Genomic DNA, 23,528 nt, shown 5'->3' with positions numbered 1-23,528 from the left:
CTCCGGCTCAGGTCATGATCCCAGGGTCCTGGGATCGAGCCCCGCATCGGGCTCCCTGCTCCGTGGGAAGCCTGCTTCTCCCTCTCCCACTCCCCCTGCTGTGTTCCCTCTCTCGCTGTGTCTCTGTCAAATAAATAAATAAAATCTTTAAAAAAAAAAAAAAAAAGATTAAAAAAATTCCAGGAACTGACGTAAGGTTGACAACATTTTTCATATGTGGCCTTAAAAACAAAAGGAAAAACTACCCTCTTCTATTGCCATTTCATTTCATTTCAAATGGACAATTTCATGGTATATCCATGCCATGGAATAATATTCAGCCATAAAAAGTAATGAGGTTCCGATACAGGCTACAACATACATGAACCTTGAAAACATTAAGCCTAATGAAATAAGCCAGACACAAAAAGACAAATATTGTATGATTCCACTTACATGAGGTATCTAGGGTAGTCAAACACATAATGATGGAAAGTAGATCAGAGGTTACCAGGGGCTGAGGAGAAGGGGGGATGGGGAGTTATTGCTTCATCGGTAGAGTTTCTTGAAATAGATACTAGTGATGGTTGCACATCATGTAATTAATGCCACTGAATTGTACACTTAAAAAAATGGTTAAAATGGCCCAAAAGGGGGAGATTTTCTCACACACACACACACACACACACACATACACACACACGATGCAAAGCACAGAGGTAAACAGACCGTCCACAGAAGCCTTCACTGATGTAAGAGGAAAGGACAGATGCAGATCCAGGTGAGTTTGTCAGTTCAGCTGTGGAAACAGATACTTCTGGATCATCTGCTGAGAGTGAAAGGGTCTTGGGATTGGAATCCTACTTCTTCTATCAACTCAGTACTTCTTTGTGCAGGTTTTGGTGTTCCCCATGCTCTGGCTCTGAGTTTACCTAACCAACACATTCACTAATTCCTACCATCCACTTCAGTCAAGCCATTCTCTTCACACCACCCAGCTGTCTGTCTCCTATCTCCACCATCTCCTTATTCATGTTGCTAACCCTTTCCTTTGTTCAGCCACATCCTCCCCATCTTCAAGGCCAACTCAAGAACCATTTCCATATGGAAGAAACTCTCTCTCATCCATAGTTTTCCTATTCTCCTAATCATCCTCAGTGACTTCCCTGGCCTTGAACACCAACAGCAATATAAAATGCTCTCCCGGGGTGCCTGGGTGGCTCAGTTGGTTAAGCGACTGCCTTCAGCTCAGGTCATGATCCTGGAGTCCCAGGATCGAGTCCCTCATCGGGCTCCCTGCTCAGCAGGGAGTCTGCTTCTCCCTCTGACCCTGCCCCATCTCATGCTCTCTATCTCATTCTCTCTTTCAAACAAATAAAATCTTTAAAAAAAAATGAAAAATTAAAAAAAAATAAATAAATAAAATGCTCTTCCCCGTTACAGCTTACTTACCCACAGCAGTGTGTGGATTCTTGTTTTCCATTTGCTAGTCTTTCTTCTCTTAATCTTCCTTCTCTTAATCTTATTTACTAAGCAAGTACTAATAGTCTTTTAAGTACCCAGCAAATACTATTATTGTTGATTAGTGAATAATAATTAACAATAGTTGCTATTTATGTAGCCCACGCATTCCACAGTGCTTTCACACATGTAATTACAGGATCATTGTTTACCAGTCTCTTAAATCCCCACAACAAACTTATTAATGAAATGTTAGCTCCATTTTAATGAAAAAGAACCTGAGGTGTCAAAGAATCAAGTGGCCCATGCGAGTTCGTGTGCTAATTAATAAATTAATAATTACTATATTTAATAACAAAATAACAATTAAAATCAATCTTGTGTATTAAAAAAAAAGTTTCCTAATACATGTCCAACTGAGAATAAACCTAGGAAAAAGACTTTTTATATAGAAAATGACACATTTATTTTGTTATTTAATAAATGTTTTGTCCCACACAACCTGATTCTATTTAGCCAAGTTGTTTCACAAAACTATTTTCAACTTTATTTTTTTAAAGACTTTATTTATTTATTTGAGAGAGAGAGATTGAGCACAAGCAGGGAGAGAGGCAGAGGGAGAAGCAGAAGCAGACTCCCTGCTGAGCAGAGAGCACAATGTGGGGCTCCATCCCAGGACTCTGGGATCATGACCTGAGCCGAAGGCAGACACTTAACCGACTGAGCCACCCAGGCATCCCTATTTTCAACTTTAAAAAGTTAACAAGTAATATATACTTGTCATAGAAAAATAAGAAAATAAGTCGGGGGGAGGTCTATAATCCCATTATCTAAAGTCAACAAAAACTAACATATCTTTTCACACATTTATTTATGATTATATGTGGACCCCCTTTCTTTGAATAGAAAATGGAATTTTTGTATAGATAGATAGCTTTGCTTATAGGCTTTTTACCTTAATGGGGGGGGGGAGGAATGAATATATTTGCATGTCAAATACATCTATGTTCCCATTAATAACTGCATGACTTGTAAGCTAATCCCCTATTTTTGTATGTTTAAGTTGGGTCACATTTTTTCTATCATATAACTGTGATGAACATTTCTCTATCTTCATGCACTTGTCCAATTATTGCCTTAGGATGAATTCCTGGAAGTAAGACTTACAGGTCAATGGTAAGAAACTATTTTTGAAATTTTTTTGTCATGAAATAGAGGTGATAAATCAGATTTAGGGGCATGCTAAGTTTTCAGTACTCTGTCGTACTAAAAAATTTTTTTAACCAGATAAAACTCTGTTTTTTAAATATGTCCAAAGAATTTAAATAGATGGTTTCAACATCCCAACCCCTTCAAACTATAAAAACATAAAAATGAAAAGCACAATAATCTAACATTGATTTGGAAGAAAGACATAGCCTAATTCAATAACTTTTATTATTTCTTTAATCAAATGAGAAAAGCAGAAAAAAAAGCGGAACCCACATTTGTAAAAATGATCTCCTCCAATTTTTAAAAGCTTTTTATTTTTCTGATTTAAAAAATACATATTCGTTATAGAAAATTTGGAAAATACAGAGAATGAAGAAAATACGAATTTCCCAGAATCCAACAATACATCAGATAGCCTTACAGTTTTACTACTTTCCCCACATGTGTACTTGTTAACAATTTGCCATTTTCCTTCTCTTCCCAACCCAACCCTCCCCCCCCCACCAGAGAGGAGGGGAAGGCAGGTCCTTGAGGGCCACGGCCGGTGACATCCCGGTGACATCCGCCACACCATTTCATCCTCACTGAAGGCTTCCCTCCTTGCTGAGCTGTGGCCTGTTTCCCTTTTTACTTCCCAGATTGCTACACAAATGCACAAGCCCCCACCCCCCCAAAGCAGGGCTAAGGCTCCTCTGCCCCAGAACTCCTAACCGGAGAACTGACCAAGTCAACTTCCAGCTACTTGAGGCATTTCAGAGCCAGGCTTCTCCCCCATAACACCCTGAAGATTTATCTCAGCTGATCAACATCTGAAGCAGCAACTAATACCTCATAAAATGTATACAGCACTTTTAAAGTTTAGCAAGTTCTCTCACACACATTGTAACCTCTGGGAGTGTCTTCTGAAGTGGACAGAGCAGATATCCCTGTGTAGCAGAAAATGAAACCAAGGTGCACAGGAGCTGAGTAAAGGTCATAGATAGTGAGTGGCAGAGCTTGGATTTGAAGCTGTAAATTGACTCCAAGGTCAAAGCTCTTTACCTAGCCATTATTAACAAGCCATTCTTAAGACTGACAACTAGAAACTGAGAGCCAGAAGGATCTTCAATAAATTACCTAATCTAATCGCTTCTTAGTATTCACGTATAAGGAAAATAAGTCCCAGAGAAGCTAGGTGATTGCCGAAAGTCACCAGCTTTCATGATGAAGAGGATCTAAAGGCACAATCTTCGGACTCCCAGGCCAGTGCTCACGCCAGTCGTCCCTAGAGAGATGTTCTTTAATAAGCTGGTCTCTCATCCGGTGTCTTCTGGTTAGCCAAATGTCAACCAGGAATTAAAATCCTAAAAGTGTAGAATGTTAGAGCCAGAAGGGACCTTAAAGACCACCCCGGCCAACCCACTCACTTTACAGGTGTGGAATCTAAGGTCCAAATCCCATGGCTTTTGAAGTTCAGTCCTATGCACTTCCCTTCCACTTATCCTATCACTTCCCTTCTGAGTAGTTAAAAACAAAATCTGGCCAAAGATTTTACTTCCTTCTTTGACACTCAGTGTGCCACAGGCCACAGATTAGCAAAATCAAAGTGAAACTAAGCGGGATTTGAATTCAAAAGATACTTAGTTTGTAACAGATGTACCCACCATGACTGTTAGCAAAAAATACCCAAGTTCTGCTGGGTTCTAAGGAGGCTCCCCCACTCTCCACCCTCCATCGCCCTAACCAGAGAGAAGGCCTACTGAAATCCTTGCGTTTTAGGAAAGGGTACCTATGACCCTTTGGAAGTCACCACCCCTTTAATCTGTGAAAATGTAGCAATCCTGTTTCGCTAAAGGCTTTTACTCCACAAATCATCCAGGAATCCGAATTAAAACTGGCAGCACATCACCAGGACTGTCACAGTTCGCTGACCCCAGTGGACTCAGACCTTGCTCCCACCATCTCTGTGTACCCCCCAAATCAGCTCCTGAACATCTGCTAACCTTGATTCTTCCGTAGCAACTCCACGGCTCTATGGCTAGCCTCACTTCTCTAATGAGATGGAAAGCTCTTTGAGGGCAAGAGACTACTTCTATCGCCCCTAGCTTCAAGAAACTTTAAGGATAAACAAAACCATGTGTAAAACCAAGCGCAGTCACAGAGGTGTAAACAGGAAGCCAAGGAGCAGAGGATGAGCGTCAACTGGTGGGGAGGGGTAGCTGCTGGGTAAGGTAACAGATCCGAGTCTTAAAGGGCTAGTGGAATCAGCCGGGCAAAGGTAGGCGGAAGGCAAGCCAGGCAGGCGGGCCAGCGTCAGCAAAAGCAAGGAGAGAAACAGTTCAACGTTGCCGTAGCATCAAGTGCAAGGCGGGGAGTGGTGGGAATTGAGGCTGTAGCGGTGGGCCCGGCAAGGAGGCGGCAGGCAACAAGCCCGCGTAATTCGCGCTGACCTGTACGGGGAGGGCAGCTTACGCAATTCACGAGTAAACGAATTTGGGCGCCCACTGCGAGGCTCTGTCAATGACCGCCTGTGGTGGCCGCGCCGGCCCCCCGCCCCCCCGTGCACCTGTGCGCCTTCGCAGCTGCCAAAGCAAACGCAGGGCTGCCTCAATCCGCTAGATTTTCAACGCGGGCCCCACGCCCCCCACCCCACCCCGGCCACGGCCACTGCTGCCTCGGGCCCCCAGCCCCCTGGCCCTCTCGTTGCTCCGCTCTGGTTTAAAACGCCTGTTGACGCACTGTAGCGGGTGCCTGCGCGCTAGCGGGCGGCCCCGCGGTTTTCTCCGCAGTCGCCACCGGGGTTCCTGAAGAAGAATCCCTGCGGGCCTCCCGACCCCGGGCTGGGGAGGCCGGGGGCGGCCAAGGCTCCCTCGGCCCGGCTGGCACGGTGGCCGGGCAGGGGCCGGTGCCATCTGGGGCTTGCGCAAGGCGCAGTGCCGAAATCCGTCCTCCCGGGAAAGCGCAGCATGGAAACAAACAGGACGGGCCGCCCTCCTCTCCCGGCCCGCGGCCGGGCGGGCACCGGGGACGGCGCGGGCTCCCCCGCAGCCAGGCTCGGGCCGGGGCCGGGGCCAGGACCCAGGTGGTCGCGGCGGCGTGGAGGGGGGGGGTGCGCCGCGGGGCGGAGCGGCTCGGGCCAGGGGCTCGCTCGGCCGGGGTCCGCGCGCCGGCGCCCAGGCCGTTGTCATTACCTGGCCAGTGTAGTTTTCCCCGAGCCCGGGAGGCCTCGCAGGAGGTAGAGGTGTTTCCTAAAGCTGTGGCGGCGCGGAGGTGTCCCACGCGGGGGCGGCGGGGCCGGCGGCCGAGGTTTCTGCTGCGGCCGCTGCTGCTGGAGGCTCAGCCTCCCAAAGGATTCAAGAAAACTCTCCTCCATGGGGTGGGGGCTGGCTGCGAGAGCCCTGGGTTCCCTTTCCTGAAGTCACGGTCTTGGCCAAAGCTGTTGTTTTTGTGGCTCTCCGGCCATGTGATAGATGGAGGGGCGGGCGCTCGGAGCCCAGCCCCTCCTTCCCACCCGAGCGAACCGCGCTGCGTGGGAGGGGGCGTCCCTACCTGGAAAGCTGGGGACGCTGGGAGACTGGCAGCCTGGAGAACCTGGGTGACGCTCCCCACCCTCCCGACCCCCGCCCCGCTCGCCGACCCCCTCCCTTGCCTCTTCGCTCTGAGGGGAGAGGGCCTGCCCGGTGGGACACTGGGATACTTCGCCGGGCCGCCCGCCATGGAAGTCAGGCCCTCTGCAACAGCCCTCCTCCACCCCACCCCCGACTGGCCTGGACCTTGAAAGTGAAATAATTTTAGTCGACGATTAAAGAACGTGAACAGCATTTTGAATAGTAACAGTAAAGTCCATTGTCTCCCCCAGTTCGTGAGCACCAATATCTGGCTAGTGTCCCAGCGGCTAATACTGCTGTCCCAGGGCCTGTATCATTTTTTTTTTTTTTAAATCCTTCTTTAGCCTGCCAAAAATATTCTTAGAAAGCTTTGTTGCCTCTACATAACTTTAAATCTCATCAGAAAAAGCACCCCTTAAAACTCAGAGTGATCTATCAACGGTAGCATAAACTAGGTCTCATGAGAAGACCTGTACTGGCCAGGTACTTGCTTGGGCTGCCACCTGAGAAGACACGGCCTCTCTGGAAGGATTTCAGCTCCCCAGAGAAAGGAGCAGTCTCCTGAAATCATTTATAGAGAAGTATCCAGAATTAAGTTCTGTTTCAGGAACTGGTGAGTGCCAGTTGCTTGATCACCATAGCACTCTCCAATATTTCACACTTCAGGGTGTGATAGAGTGATCCTATTTTTTTAACCAAAATTCAAGATGCACCGACCGAAAGAGACAATATTGAAAATACCATGCTGGAAAAATCCAGGAGATATGGTGGCTTTGGCTGTAATAATTACTGTAAAGTAAATTCATTTTGTTTCTGGCAGCTAAGGTATGAAAATTTTGAAAAGGAATTGTGAAGAAAAGCAATTTCTTTCTGAAACAAAATCCAGAGATTTCATAATAAACTATGGAAAGAAGGGCCCAAGTAGGGAGGGGCTCTGTGCTGAGAATCGCACCTTCCCCTTGGGATTCCCCTGGAGAGGTGGGGGTGGGGAGATGAGCTGCTCTCTCTTGAAAATCCCTTCCCAGAATCAGAGGAAGGATCTTGGCACTGCTGAGAAAACTAGAATTTCAAAAGCTTCTCTAAATATTAGGGGAAAACCATAAGGAACGGAGAACACACATGACTCATAAATAATAGTGATGCTTAAATGTAGGTATCCTCTATTTCTATGTATTCTATCATACTTCCTCCAAGAGTGTTTTTGCCCAGCCTCAAATACTACCTTTTTCATTCTAGACTTGCACTGTACAATACAGGAGCCACGAGCCACACAGGGTTATTGAGCACTTGAAATGTGGCTAGTGCAAAGTGAGATTAAAACACACACTGAATTTTGAAGGTTCAGTATGGAAAAAAAATGTAAAATATCTCAGTAATTTTTATATTGATTATGTGTTGAAATGATAATATGTTGGTATGCTGGGTTAATATAGAATTAAAATTTTTATCGCTTGTTTCTTTTTGCCTTCTTAAGACGGCTACTAGAAAAGTCTAAATTACATATATGGCTAGTGTATTTCTATTAGTGCTGCATGAGACCTCCATCCACTTCCATCTCCTTCTACAGAGGGGGTCCCAGGCAATGTAGGATAGGGCAGAGAGAGACACACAGCTTTGGGGTCTTGAGGTTTTAGCGTACGGAGTGTCTGTGGCAGATGGAACAACCTAGTAGAGGCTGAGAAATATGAGTGTGTTGCTCAGAAGAGAGTTCTGAGCTGGAGACAGAGCTTTGGAAATCCTTGCCCTATGAGAAGAAGATAGAGAAATAGAGCAGACAGCTGAAGAGGGGTCCCTGGAGACACCAGCATTTAAGTACTGTGCCTTTGAAGTGGATCTGCCAAAGGAGAGTATGAGAGAATGATCGGCAAAGCAGACAGAACTCTAAAATAGAGATGTATGGAGGCCCAGGAGAAAAGAGCTTAAAGGAGGAGAAAATGGGCAGCAGTACCTGGAAGTGACCCTAGACACTTTTCCTTTCTTTCAACCCCCACATTTAACTAGTCAACAAGCTCTGGCTGTTTTTTCTGATTTATTCCTCTAAACTACACTGTTTAAAGTTATCTGTGTATCTGTTTCCCCCCACTAGGCTGTAAGTAGGAACAGTGTCACCCTTGTCACCCTCAAGATCTAACAACACAGCCTGACATTCAGGAGGTACTCAATAATTGTATGTGGACCTGAACTACTTTCTCAATAGATAAGTGTGATTTACTAAATATTAAGAATAAACCGAGATCATGATAATGTCAGCTAAGGAGCAAACAGTAAACATATCGACGGATCTGAGATCCAGCTTGCTATGAGCTGCATTCAGATCTTTACTGGTTCTCTCTAGGTGGCAGCCTCCAGAGATCTGGGCTACACCCAAGTCAGAGGATCCCTGTGATAACACTCCTTAGTGCCTTCATTTCATCCAACCAACTTGTCAGCTCTAGGGTTCCATTCCATTTCTCGCTTACGTGATGACCAGCACAATCTTACTTTGCTGCACTAGAAACCATTACCATGACAGACGTAAAGAAAATTGTAAGTTATTTTCGGCAAATAAAGAAACATTCAAATGTTTCTCTAATTACTACTGTTTAAAAGACATGGAAAAATAAGGGGGTACATAAGAAGAACTAGTGAAAACCAGGAATTTAACCCTCAAACGTACAGCTCCAAATAACCCAGGATTTGGAATGTTTAATTATAAATCAGCCCCAAGTTTCTACCCCAGAGATGCCAAGATGGCAGAAAGTCTGAGACCAAGATGGAGCTTCCGAAGCACTCTAACCAAAGACCCTTGAACGCAGCAGAACCAGTTAAAATATGTAGGCAGCAGCTTTCCCAATGCTCTCTAATCCTATTTCTTTTCTTCCCCTATCAAAAATTTTTTGACATTTTTTCCTCAAAAACATAAATTAGTTTTATTCACATACATATTCCTCTTGTTATATATAAGTGATATAAATGGAAAGGACCAGACGGAAGTCTAGCTGTTTGTGTAGTAGACTCCTGATTGCCCAGAAGCTCCACTTGCACCTGCTGCCACTTTCTGCACAATCTGACCAGTCAGATAGGACCTTGTCCTCCTCTCTACTAACACTGCCCCCTCCTGGTTCTTCCCTCATCCTTCCCCTAGAAGCCAGATGGAGGCTGCAGGAAGCCAGAAGAAGTTAGGGAAAGAGGGACAAGGGAAGAGAAGTGATGCAGCATATGTATGTCTATTTGGCTGAATTGACAGGAGAAATGCACAGGAATCTGGTGGCCTGCGAGAGGTCTGCCATGTGGAATGTTCTCTAGACAAACGTGATTTTGCCTCTGCCTCCCACAATCCATCCCTTATTCTTTTTAGTGCCACACCCCTTCCCCAAGGTGAGGACCGTATCTGCTTTTCCACAGCAACTATTTGCCACTATGCACCAGGGCACTTAAGGACTATAGGCTTTAAAGCCTAGGAGCAAGAGAAAGTAGCCTCAGCCCATTTTTCTAAAGCTCCATTCTGGAAATTAGGGCAAGATAATAAAGACAGGGGCTGGAGAGAGCTGGGGACATTCTGGAACCCAGGCACGAGCCTGGATAAAAGGGTCAGCTGTCAGTACAGCATAAAGGTGTTTCAGAACTGGTCACTACTCATGCCATAGTCATTGTTAAATATTTATAATACTACCCTTGGGTAAGACATGGCAGTGTGGATTCTAATGTATTCATTAGAAATCCGTAAGTATCGCCGGTGAAGACCCCTAAGAAAGCTAGGATTTGCCAGATCCCAGAGTCCCCTCTGCAGCTGTCTATGCCTCGACACTAATACTAGTCGTTCTTCCCTGAAATCATCCCTCCTCGGCCAAAAGCAAGTTCAGTTTCACAATGCCTACAGAGAGAGCAAGACTCCCAAGGAGTTCAAGCAAACACTGAAGACCCTGGTCTCCATCTGGAACAGACCCACTGTCTGGTAGAAAGATGAACTAAAGCTGTACGAAATGAGCATAAGGGGGAAAATAGAGCTATTTTAAATAAAGCCCTCAATTCCCAATAAAGATGGCAGATGGAACACAAATATTTAATTGCCACACCCTCTTTGAAACCCCACTAAAATGTTTTGGGAGGGCGGTTATTTTGTTATTATATTTAAGCATAAATGATAAAAAAAAGAGAGATTACAGCAACAAAATTTTGAAAACTGGAGAGCAAAGGCCAAGTGTTAATTTGGCAAAAACAAACAAGCAAACAAAACAATCCTGAATTGTAGACAGCTGTGAGTCAACACAATTCACCCTGCATTACACCTAAAATTTCAGGAACTAGAATATTTGGGGCTGGAGGTAAGGCCCTAAAGAGGAAGGTCAGTTGGAATTCTGTTTAAGAAACAAAACAAACAAACAAACAAAAAGAAACAAGCATCCAGAGTCAAGCACTTGCCCACCTCCTAGAGAAGCCCAGAGGTATATTCCCTGGAGATCAAACAGGATACGGTGGAGTGGAGGTAAGATAAGACAGTCCAGGCTCCCTTTCTGAAAACAGAGGGAGTAAGAAAATGCCTACATGTTGGACAGTGAGTAACCACCCCTGGTTTCAATTTTTCAAATATGAATTTTCATATTTGAAGTTTGTTAAATACAACTAAACTAAAACAGAATTTAAAAAGATAGTTACCTGTAGTATGGTGCAAGCCCCACAGTCCCTAACCAATATCCTTGAGGTCAGATCTGTTTCAGAATTCAGAAAGTGTGTGTGTGTTTGTTTGTCTGTGTACAGGATGTGCGTATGTGCATATATATATAACCTGACATTCTGAGTGGGGGCTGGGCAGCCATGGTAATTAAATACATTAATATTTCTGCAATGAAATGTATGCATGGTCGCACTAGGTAGGATAAATAAGGAGTAAAATTAACCTGTTTGAGTCAAGTTATTTGCTCCCAACTTAATTTTAATGCCAAACATTTAAGAAACAAAACAAAACAAAAACAGCTTTTGATTTTCAGAGCTTTTTGGATTTTAGAATTTTAGAAATGGAATCACACACCATACTTGGATATAAGGCCTACCCTTCCATCCTGATGCGATTTTTAAAATAAACTACTAAAGTTTTCCGTGCCTTATTTTCTTCCATAAAACAAATTAAAGTAGGGCAAACATCTTCAAAATTAGGTAATAAAATGTTCAAGTTGTTACCTCTTTTGTTGAGTTTTTTTATTATTCAGATAACTAATCAAGAACAGTTGGACAGATTATCCAAACCAATTTTGGTATCCCATGAGTATATCGCTGGAAATAATCCTTTGGGTGGGCACTGAGCACTCTTTCTTGATGGTTAGGATCTTCAACAGCACCAGGAAGACCGAAGAATTCAACTACAAACAAAATACAGGCCAAACAATTCCAGACAAACAGTGACCTACATGGAGTCTGCTGTCAGTTTCACAGGCTATTTCCCTATTTATGCCACTCCCCTGGCATCTAGGCCTGTACTCTGTCCCCACAGTTCCCACCCCCTGCCTGGTCCTGATTCATCTGAGAGGGTCAGTTTCCCTCACAGTGCCTGACCTCCTGTCTCCAAATCCAAACCTGTTCTCTGCCCCATTCCCTGAGGATCCAGCTATTTACATGAGAAAGTTAATAATAAATATACTAATTCATGCAACTGTGTTACCAAGTTTATTGAGTCAATGTGTTGCTCTCCTAGATAATTTCTGTTCTGCCTGGGACATTTCAAAGACAATGCTTTAACCCAAGGAGATATTTAGAGAAAGGGAATTAACCCTTCTAAGAGCCTACTATTTTTCAGGCACTATGTTAAGTACTTTGCACAAGTTGTTTCGCTAATCCTCATTTAATATTCCCATGACAGATTGCTATTATAAATCTGTTTTTTTACAGATGAAGAAATTGAGGCTCTAAGAGGGTGTCTTGTTTAAGGTCAGCCAGCCAGCCAGCAATAGCTTAAAGCTGGGAACCCATCCTCCTTCCAGCACTCTGCCCCACCTCCTTCCCCCAGCGACAAGAAAACACACCGGTGACCAGCAGGAAGAGGATTTTGAAACAGGCTGGGACTTGCGGCTCCTAGAGCCAACCACATTCTCCTGCTATTTCCCTCTATACATTTCTATCTACCCCTTGAGGTCCACTAATCAGTACATTATGCCAGACACAAAACAGGGAGGCATGTTCTCATTATATATAAAAAAAACTGTCCATAGCTACAACGCTCGTAAATCTCCCCCACAAGAAAAGATTAATAATTAGGGGTGACTGCTCTGTAGGAGAAGACCAGAAGGCAGTCTAGCACGAATGTAGAAGATGAATATAAAAATCAAAAGTATCATCCAGAAAGTGTCCTTGACACAAAACATCCAAATTTAGCAGATGGAAAAGACTCCCGAATTGGCCACAGCCAAATATGTCCACGCTGGCTGCACGCAGCCCATACTGGTGTCCCAGTGGGGCCACATGTCTCATGGAGTGGGGAGGGAAAACACTCCCTTCCTAACTCAGTCGTAACATAAACTCCATGAGGGCAGGACTGTTTTCACTACTAGAGCCTCTGGGTATAGAACAGTGTCTGAACTGAGGCAACTCAATAAATATTTGTTGACTGAATAAATGAATTTCTTCACCTGCTTTCTCTGGAATTCCTCATGGCCTCTTATCCCTCCTCAGACTACATTTATCCCACATTTTCTAGCCGTCCCTCCAAATCTCAGACTCTTCTCCCAAACCTTTAGTCCTTCTCCTTCTTGCAGCAGAACCAGGTTTAAAAGACACAAAAACATTTTTACTGGGTATATGTGTATTTCTAACTGAGGAATGGAAACACAGAAAACTCTCAGAAATAAGATTAAAAGGAAGAAAGAAAACATATGGTAAATGCAGAGTGCATTCAATTCTTATCAAATGCAGACACATGTACACTAAAATCATAGCAGCTGTGTTTATTTCATAATTTAGGCATTTGAAAAAAAAGTGCAATGTGTTTATTTTAAAGTTAGCTTGATGTCAAGTTTAAAATATAACGTGAGTCTGTCTACATGTTTTACCTCCTTTCCTAGAGAATTTTTTAATATTTAAATATAACCTATATCCCTAATTCCCAGCTCTCATCACACAACAATCTGGGGCAGAGGGGCGGGGGTGGTAATCCCTCATAAACTCCTTGTTGACAGAATGCTCTAAAATATGTTCTAACCAATAAAGTTGGAAATAAATTTGGTAACAAAAACCTAAGCTTTGTTGTATTTCACAAAAAGATCTACATTAAAGGAAATGGAAAATCACATGTGCAATGGCACACAGGGTTGCTATGGTAACAGACTACGTTTTTTATATTTACTCCTCAATTGTGGTACATAGAGCTATTACAACCAAATAATGTCAACATCTACTTCCTTCTGATCATACAGAGGTCTCTGGAATAAGCTGTACTTACAGTTCCGGAAATTTTCATTTTTAACCAATCTTCTTCTGTCTTTTCTAGAAATTATAATTAAAAAACATATAATAATGATTAATATTTGGCATTGGGGTTAAGTTTACATCATCATTTAAATCATGTAGGAACATTCTCAAAATGGCAAAAGAAACCTAATAACCACAAATGTCCATTTAAACATTTAAAATATTGGGGTTGTGTATGAGTGTGTGTGTGTGTGTGTGTGTGTGTGTTTGGGCAGCAATAAGTTCTCCATGGGGAATGAAAAGAAATAAGAAGTTTAGAAAAATGTATTTGGTTTTACTCACTGGGCACACCAAACAAATCTACTTTTCCCACAGCTGTGCTTATTTGAACAGTTAAAAAATACCCACTATCCTGAACTATATATAATTCTGTTTCACTAAACCTTGCTTTTACCATATATCTCATAATGTACCCCTAACATTGCCTCTGGGCACATTTAAATCACTATTAACTAATGTCAACTCTCTCCCCACTACATTATGTAGTGCACTGTCTTTTCCAGAATTTCTTTTACCTTTCTAACCTTCCCCATTAGTCTTCCTCCACCTACCTGGAAAATTAACAGCCTGTCAGAATAGTCATGTCTCTCACTATGGACCAACAGAAAACACCAATAATGAGGTGCTTCCAAGTCAAGTAAATACGAATCTAATGTGCAGCTGTCACAGGGTAAGACTGAGGGCTGGAGAGGAGAAAAGATGTAATGAAGAAAGGGCTCTCCTAAACTGGGCACGTCAGTCATCCACAGTAGGCCCTTATACCAGCCTACACTGCAGCAGAGTTGGGGAATTAAACGCAACTTTCTCTTAGGGACAAATTGAAAGAGCATGTATTATCCACCCATCCACATACAATCCTTCTCTAATTTCATATAAGGGATGTAGCCCTTCATATTACATTTGGTGATCAGGTTTTCTCCAATTGTTTGTTGTTGTTGTGTGTGTGTGTGTTTTAAAGAAATCAGTTAGAGAAGGTCTTCTTTGAAAGCCATAAAAATATACCTCTACTGATGTCTTCCATTGCAAGTAGATCATCTTCAGTGTCTTCCAGTCAAGGGAAACCACACAGTCATTAGGCAACAAAGATTCTGTGAAAATAAAAGGGAACAAATTTCATCTCTAATGTCATGCAGACTTTTACCCTAAATGTGAAGATATGCAAACATGTTATTTAGACTGACATAATGGTAAAAGCCTGGTTTGGAAGATATTTCATGGGTGCTAAAGCAGGAGTTACTTTGTCTCAGGGCTTTGTTAGTAAACACTATCCTGACTCAATAAAAATGCTTATGTATACATGTAAAATGCTATGTATCATAGCTCATATTCTCATTAAGTACAAATATATATATATCAATAATACATACATATTGTATAATAACATACATATTATAACATACATATTGTATATGTAATAGCTTCAAGTGGTACAGTCACAGGACATAGAATTTAGGTAGTCATCTTTTCTTTCCTGTGACATGTATAAACAATGCAATTGTAGCAAGTTTAGTCTTCTTGCCAACTGTTCCTTCCCCATAAGAGAGTCCAGGGGAAAAATCCTCACAGACAATTAAGATGGTCACAAGTAAGTCCAAACACTGATATATACATACCAGCCTTACCAAACCACACAAAATACTTTTCCTATACTCACATATCCCTGGCAACATAGGTAGTTTGGTTTCTTCAGGCCTGTATGTGGCTTTACTATAAAATTCCTCCTAATACTAGGATTCATTTGAGTTCCTTGCCTCATTTACAAGGCCACTGGCCACAGATACATCAGACTTTACTTGTCCAATCTGGCCAAACAAATCAGGGGACAGTTTCCACTTACAGTTTTTTCCTCTCCTTTTTTAAGCACCCACCATATCCAAACGTGAAATTCTTTCCCTATATTTTTCTTTTAAGCCACATTTGTATAAGCACTGCTTATAATTCACTTCCACATTGAGGCCATCCCCCAAAAACCATAACCCCATATTCTCTTCAACAATCCCTTAAGCACTGCCAACCTCACTCATAAAATATTCATAAGCTTGTCATTTATATTTTCTATGTGCAATAATTTTGTTTTGTGTTAGTCTTGTCTCCCCATTTAGAAGGTAAGCTATTTGATGAATGAGGTCTATTTCCTCTAGAAAGCTTTCCAAAGCTTAATTAATGGATGCTTGATCATTATTGTTGATTATGATGGTATTGTGCATTCAAGGAAGGAGGAGGTTTAGAATCTTTTCACACCAGTGCCTTCATGCTTTCTGATGCTGATCTAAGGCAGTGATTATTAATCTTTTTGAGTCATGCGCTGCCACCCCCTCTCCCCTGCCCCAGAAGCTGATAAAATCTATGAACTGTCTCAGAAAAATGGTCCAGAATGACACAAAAATTTTTGCAAATAATTTTAAAATATGGATCTAGGACTAAGACCCCTGACCTAAAATGACTTCACTTATCATTTAAAATTCCCTATAGCAAATGCAGTTTAATTTTTTTTAATTGGTGTATTTCTTCAGTGCATCTAGCAGGATAGCATATTGTAGCAAACAGTAAGATGTGACTATAGGCAAAGTTTACAAAAATGATAGACATAATGCTAGAACCTCAAGGGCAGGTTTTTAATTGTGATCCCTCGCGCTGAGAGCCAATCTTGGGTCTAGGTTCTGAGGACCAATTCTGTCCAGACCAGCAGAAATTTAGGAGCAAAGTAAAAACCTCTGGAAGATAAGCTGTGAGATGACAGCAGGGCCCAGGGACCCGGTAGGTGTAGAAAAGAAAGAATATCAGGAAGATACAAGAGAACTGTGGGGACGGGAGCTGTGACTTCCCGACTCTTACAGTTTCTGTCCCCAAGAAAGGGGACACATTCACCTCTAGGAAATCATTGACACTGCAGCTGATTTACAAGTAAGGAAAAATGGGGTATGTGCTCCATTTCCTGTTTAAGACATGTAGCATCTTAAATATGTTTATTATTTAGAAGAAATCTACTGAGAATGTTACTTAGGATGTCACAAAACCATTTTCATGTGTTTTAATCCCAGGTGGGTTTTTCATTTCCAAAATTTTTTTATCATTTAATCTTCACTCTTCCCCCCTCTTTACTATTCTCATATCTACGAGTCATACTGTGAATCAGAAAGAAAAGGGTCATGTGCCAAATAAGGGAAATGTATAAAATAGATTTAAAAAAAAAAAGGTAACCCATCTCTATTTGTTACATAATTACTGTTTGACTGCCTCATCCTTTGCTCTTCTCAGTGTCTATTTATATCGAGAGTCCAAGGATTCTAAGTGTTTGAAGACATTTAAGACTGCCGGTCCTCGAGGTGGAGGCAGGCAGGTGATTCTGAAAACCAAGCACCATTTGCCAAGGGTCCTCTACTTCCGCTGCCGAAAAGCATCACGAGATCAATTAACTGCATGAAATCACTAACACAAGGTAGAAACACTTCAAAAAATTACTCATATATGTTAAACTGACTTTTTATTTGGAGCGAATAAACACAGTTTACCCATTGGAACTCCAGGGGATCCAAAAAGCTTCACTAGTTGAAAGGCAAACCCTTGTGATAATTGCAGCTCAAGGGCATCAAAGCCAGTGCTTGTTAAATCTTGGTTATCCTCAGTTTGCAAGAACTGTAACGGCTTAGGTTCTTGCCATATCCTCAGCTTCTCATCAAAACTTTCATTTAAAAGGTGAAGATCAGAAGTGACCCTAAAAGAGTACAAAGGATCAGCTTGGCTACTTAAAATTTCTGAAGAACTAAACCCTATGTCACTTAGTTGGTTATCTACCCTTGTTTGAGATTTGAACGTCAAAAATGACTTCTTGCTTGTAAAAGATACCATCCGAAAGCTAGATGTATATTGTAGCACAAGAGAAGGAATAGGATTTCTGTAAAAATATACAGAGTGTCTATCAAATGTCAAGTAATGAGAATAAGATGGTCTACCAATATTTAGAGGAGGATCTTTGGTAATATCAAAGTAAAACCATGATGGATGATGATTAAAGGTCATAAGTTTCTGTGTATTCTCCTCTTTATTATTTATTTCTGAAATTCTATCTTTTTCTTCTTCCAAAATAATTTTTAGTCCATGGCTTTCTGTTAACAAGCCACATTCCCCTCTTTCTTTTACATTGATATAGCTCTGTGCCAGTAAGTTAAAGTTTGGTGCCAAATTGAAAATCCTTTTCTCTCTCCTCTTCTTATTCTTTGTGGAGTGTAAGTCACTCTTTGGGATATCCAGTTTAGGCAAGCAGCTTCTAAAGATACTAGTTTCTGTTGCTATGATTGAATCTGTATTCTCAGTTGAGGGTGACAAATCTTCATTTTCTACCAATAGCTTCTCTTCTACCAATGTTTCTGGACTGCTTCCCGGTACTGAAGTTTCTTCAGAAGTGGAGATCAATGTAATCAATTGTCCTCTGCTGTCTGGAGAGGCCAGCTTTTGCCATCTATCTTTCTTTGGTCTTTGTTCGCATATAAATTTATGAGGCCCCTCAGGCCAGCTCCCCAAACAGGGTTGTCTTTCAGAGCCCAGCTGTAATTCTTCATCAGATAGATTGTTTGAAAAAAATGCCCAATAATTGTTTTTAGTTGCATTTACTCCTTGTTCCTTTCTTAAACCTTCATCTGAGGTTCTGGACCCATACTGATGGCACAGAATTGTTTCATTCTGGAGTCTTTTATCTACCTTCTCTCTCTTCTGCATAAATGAGCAGGGGACATCAGCGGATCTGCCCTGGATGTCTGATGCCGTGGGATGCCTATGTCCAGGATGCTTTCCTACCTCCGTGCCTGAGCAGCCATCACTTGCTACACAGGAAAGATTCTGAGTCATTGTTGGGCAAGTTACAGAGTTTTCATTTGACATCAATGACATATTTTGAAACAAATCATTGTTTTCCTTAGGGAGGTAATTTTTTGGTGTATTGTCCAGCTCAACTACAGATACAACATTTGGAAAACTATCTTCAGGATTTATGCTTTTCCATACTTCATCTTTGTGGCTGTTCACTAAATCTCCTTGTTCATTTCCCAGCCCACCAGTGTAAGTGTACGCCGATTCTCTTTTGGTGTCTTCCAAGTCTTCCTCTTCACTTTGAGATGAGTCCTGAACTCCTGGCGTATGATAACTTAAGGTTTCAAATGAGTTTTCCTCTATGATTTTACTATGACTGTTCTGCTTTTTATTTCTTTTTCTGCTTCTCTTCTGTTTGGTTTTGCTGAGCCTGTGCCCAGTTTTCTTCAAATCTCTTTCTCTGAAATATAAAAGAATTAAGAACATTTATAACTTGATTATTTGTGTAATCCTAGCAAACTAAAACATTATACTCTTACTGTGCAAAGTCACAAATCATTAGTACAAGAGATTCTAAAGCATTATGTACTTTGTAGTATTTTTTAAAATTACTTTTTAAAAGAAAAACTTTAATTCTCTCAATTAAAAATTAGTACACTTTGAGAAATTTACAAGTCATTTTCACATACTTGTTTCATAAACCAGTAACTTTATGAAAACCTAATATTTTTCTTGAGAAAATATTATTTATATATGCAAAATATTATATATATAACCTACCAATAAACATCTTCGTTTTCCTAAGTCTTGAATTTTGAAAAGTGTAGCTGGTATAGTCACAGAATGGGACAACTGTAGTAGCTTTAACAGCTAGATTTTCACTAGACATGAAAACTTTGGCAATTAAATTGCTCCATCAAATTACAAAGAATATTTGATGACAAGCAGCAAAGTCCAGTGTTTGCAGATATGCTTCTAATTGCATACCTGGCGGTGGTTCTAAAGGAGAGGTTCTATCATACTTTGTGAGGTGTTTGTAAATGAGTGAAGGCATTTTTGGTGGTCACAATGCCTGGAGATGTGTTACTGGCACTTGGTACTGAGGCCAGGGATGTTTACCACCCTGTAATGCCAGGGACAATTCCACAGTAAAACATTATCCTACCTAAAAGGAGCTCAATATGTTCACACTGAGCACACTACAAGTTCACAGCTCTCCTTAATTGAAGATAATCTTTTGATTCTAACAGAAAAAAGAGGATTTAGAACATTTTCTAATTTATAATCTAAAGGTCTACTTATCTTCTATAAGGTAAAGTTAGAGACATAGAAAAATGCAGTGGGGGGAAGGACAATAGACACAGCTGAGGGAAAAAAAATCCAGGATAGAGAACAGAAAAACAAACAAACAAACATGGAAGCCAAAAGAAATAATGAGGAAAGAATTCAGTTGATTGGCTGGGTGTTGGACAAAGGAACTTGTTCAATCTACCCCTGGCCTCTGGCCTGGTTTATTCCATGCCATGCTGTCAGGCAATTTGCAATAGACAGGAGCCCTGAACACCTTGTTCTTTGTCACCTAATTGCTGCTGTCCTTCCTGGATGTTAGCATAGAAAGAACATTAGGAAATGCTAAATTACTGAGAAGCAGTTGTGATAAGACTTCTATGAAAAGGATGTCAAGTAAAGAATGCAAACTTTGGCAGTAACTCCTCATGGTCAGTTCTAGCTGATTCTAGTGGAAGCTTTAGCGGAAGGCTAAGGTGCAGTAAGTTAATGAAACTCATACTACAAACTAGGATGTTACTCTACAAACAAACTCCACTCTCTTTGCCCAAACATGAACCATCCCATTGCAGGGAAAAGGAGGAAAAGACTGGATGTTGCCCAGAGCAGCGGGGCCGAGCATCATGTCTGCCTTGGAAAACTACATCAACTGAACTGTTGCAGTTATAACTTCTAAGGGAAGAATGATTGTGGGAACACTGAAAGGGTTTGACCAGACCATTAATTTGATTTTGGATGAAAGCCATGAACGAGTGTTCAGCTCTTCACAGGGAGCAGAACATGTGGTGCTGGGGTTATACATTGTAAGACGTGACAATGTTGCGGTCATTGGAGAAATTGATGAAGAGACAGATTCTGAGCTTGATTTGGGGAATATTTGAGCAGAACCTCTAAACTCTGTAGCACACTGGGGTGCCTGGGTGGCTCAGTCGGTTAAGTGTCTGCCTTTGGCTCAGGTCATGATCCCAGGGTCCTGGGATCAAGCCCCGCATCGGGCTCCTTGCTCAGTGGGGAGCCTGCTTCTCCCTCTTCCTCTGCCTGCTGCTCTGCCTACTTGTGCTCTCACTCTGTCTCTCTGTCAAATAAATAAATAAAATCTTTAAAAACAAAACAAAACAAAACAAAAAAAACCTCTGTAGCACACTGAGGAAAAATTACATACATTGGACATCTATAAATCTTTGTATAGAAACTGATTATTCTGAGGATGATGTATGGAATTTTTATGAATGTGTAATTGTGGATTTTTGACTCCATATTGATTCATTATAATATGATATATAAATTAAAATATTTCTACATTTCCTTGAAAAAAAAAAGGAGGAAAAGAATGGGTAGAGCTTGTTGTTGCCTTATGTACTGGAGTAAATGGTAATATACTGAGGACTTTAGACTCATGCCAGCACTGGTGATTCTGTGGAGATGAAAGTACTTAATGTATAGCTTTAAACAGCTCTCCACAGCACATGGAAAGAGAACCCTAATTGATGGAAATGGGGTTACTAGATACTTATGATTCATCACAAAAATGCTTATAACTCCCTATGCTATCAGGAATTCTAATGTCCGCAATGTGACTTTGAAAACTGACTAAAAAAAACCAAACTATTCATTGCACACTTGCTATGTATGTACTAACTCACCTAATCTTCACAACAATGATATGCAGGAAGGCAAATGCTAGTCTTATTCCCATCTCCAAAAGGCAACTGAGAAAAGAGAAATTAAAGAATTTGCCTAGCTACAGCCACTGGGGAAAACATTATGGAGGTTCCTCAAAAAGTTACAGATAGAACTACCATATGATCCAGTAATTCCACTGCTGAGAATACTGAGAATATATCCAAAGGATACAAAAAAACTAACTCAAAAAGATATCTGCACTCCCATATTCATAGCAGCATTATTTATAATAACCAAGGTAGAAACAACCAGAGTCCATTGAGAGATGAAGAGATAAAGAAGCTGTGGTATATGTATATAATGGAATATTATTTGGCCATTAAAAACAAGGAAATCCTATCATTTCCAACAACATGGATGGACCTTGAAGGCATTATGCCAAGTGAAATAAGTGAGACAGAGAAAGACAAATACTGTATGACCTCACTTACATGTGGAATCTTAAAACAAAACAAAACAAAAAACCAAACTCGTAAAAAAAGAAATCAGAGTTGTGGTTACCAGATGTGGGGTCTTGGTGGGGGAGGAATTAGAGGAAGGGGGTCAAAAGGCACAAACTTCCAGTTATCAGGTAAATAAGTCCTAGGGATGTAATGTACCCCATGATGAGTATTGTTAACACTGCTGTGTGGTATACAGAGAAGTTGTGAAGACAATAGATCCCAAGAGTTCTCATCACAAAGAGGATTTTCTTTCTTTTTAAAAATTGCATCTACATGACATGACAAATGTTAACGAAACCTATTGTGATAACCATTTAACAACATACATAAATCAAACCATTATGCCATACACCTTAAATTTATACAATGATAGATGCCAGTTGTTTCTCAATAGAACTGGAAAAAGAAAAAAGAATTTGCCCAATGTCACATGGCTACTGGCAGGATTCAGACCAAAGCTGACTGTCTCTAAGAGTTCATACTCTTTAGCCATCATGCAAAACTGCCTCTTAATTTAAAAAGAGGATTTTATAAAAACACTTCCCTTCTCTTAACTTCCTTCTCTCCTTCCTTTCATCTTCAAATTGTCACATATACATAAACACAGAGATATTCAGCTGGTAAGGGCTGAGTCCTTCCCATGGAAACAGCAGTTGGGCCTTGACTCCTACTATCACCTAGTAGTGACTTGAGAGTTTTCTCTTGTCCTCTCTCTTTCTGAATCAAAGCAAATAATAAACAACAACAGAAAGTGAGAGGAGGTGGTGTGGAGCAGAACCCATCTCCCTAATCAGCCTTTATGTCAAGGCTCCATATGAGCAATAGGTAGATGGCCTAAAACTTTAGATAGGCAAATGGGCATAAGGGTCTTCTCCTGGAGTTTATTCATTTGTCACAGGGTGGAAGTAGTGAGAAATGATCACATTCTGGATATATTTTAAAGGAAAAACAAGCAAGACTTGAAAATAAATTGGATATAGAGTATAAGAAAAAGATCAACATGAATAAAAGGATTTGGGCCTGAACAATTGAAGGGATGAAGTGGCCATTTACTGAGACATAGAAAGAAGCCTATGAAAGATATGGGCTTGGAGACAGAGTTGCCAAATCAGTTGCCTCAAAGTTCAGTTCAGAGTTTGAACCAATGAGCTAATCTGTCCTTATAGCTGAGGTTAGAAAGTGGAGAAGATGAGGGCTTTGCCAATACTCCTCAAGGGTTCTTTTGTTTTTTGAATGGATTACAATCTGATAGCTACTTAGAGAAAGGGTAGTAGAAACCTGCTAATGATGAAAATTCAGGATGCCCGCAGAGAAGTTAACATGGATCATGAAAGAATGAGGTGTCTTAAAAAATAAACTATCAAAGTCTGGGAGATCAGGCAATTTATTAAGGTAGTTTGCTAAAAGAGTCAGTCAAAGGAGAACCTAAGGATTGGAATTTCAATTGAAAATACAACACAATGCCAAGAAGTATGAAAATCAAAGACTGAGCGCACAGGGAAGTGTGCCCACGACTTGGACTAGTTCTGTACCGTGAAGCTCCGTACAGCTACCATACCTGGTCCAGTATGTGGACCAGGCCTCCTGGAAAGGAAACACAACCAATAACTGACTTGTGAAGCACTTGGGAGAG

The 23,528-nt window shown here is 41.3% G+C and overlaps 2 protein-coding genes and 1 pseudogene across 9 annotated transcripts in view; 1 reads left to right on the top strand and 2 right to left on the bottom strand.

The window, feature by feature from the left end:
• Positions 1-6,239, bottom strand: part of N4BP2L1 (NEDD4 binding protein 2 like 1) — a 29,681-nt gene extending 23,442 nt beyond the window's left edge. For 2 of the 4 annotated variants that reach the window (XM_032403225.1, XM_032403228.1), the window contains exon 1: positions 5,823-6,239. In XM_032403225.1, the coding sequence (XP_032259116.1) occupies positions 5,823-6,004 (182 nt within the window). In that variant the 5' untranslated portion in view covers positions 6,005-6,239. The remainder of the gene's footprint in view (positions 1-5,822) is intronic. The other 2 variants (XM_032403227.1, XM_032403224.1) reach the window with 2 other exon arrangements.
• The window catches only part of N4BP2L2 (NEDD4 binding protein 2 like 2), a 107,712-nt gene that overhangs the window by 20,110 nt on the left and 64,074 nt on the right, over positions 1-23,528 (bottom strand). For 2 of the 5 annotated variants that reach the window (XM_032403219.1, XM_032403222.1), the window contains exons 7-9: positions 17,189-18,942; positions 14,679-14,764; positions 10,645-13,691 (exon numbers count right to left, since the gene is read on the bottom strand). In XM_032403219.1, the coding sequence (XP_032259110.1) occupies positions 13,668-13,691; positions 14,679-14,764; positions 17,189-18,942 (1,864 nt within the window). In that variant the 3' untranslated portion in view covers positions 10,645-13,667. Of the gene's footprint in view, positions 1-6,293; positions 13,692-14,678; positions 14,765-17,188; positions 18,943-23,528 lie in introns of those variants that run through there. The other 3 variants (XM_032403220.1, XM_032403221.1, XM_032403223.1) reach the window with 3 other exon arrangements.
• On the top strand, positions 19,208-21,020 carry LOC116631368 (annotated as a pseudogene).

Source organism: Phoca vitulina, unplaced genomic scaffold (genome assembly GCF_004348235.1).
Source record: "Phoca vitulina isolate PV1807 unplaced genomic scaffold, GSC_HSeal_1.0 scaffold5, whole genome shotgun sequence".
NCBI lineage: Eukaryota > Metazoa > Chordata > Mammalia > Carnivora > Phocidae > Phoca > Phoca vitulina.
The sequence above is the reverse complement of the archived record's forward strand: the minus strand, read 5'-3'. Positions and strand labels throughout refer to the sequence as shown.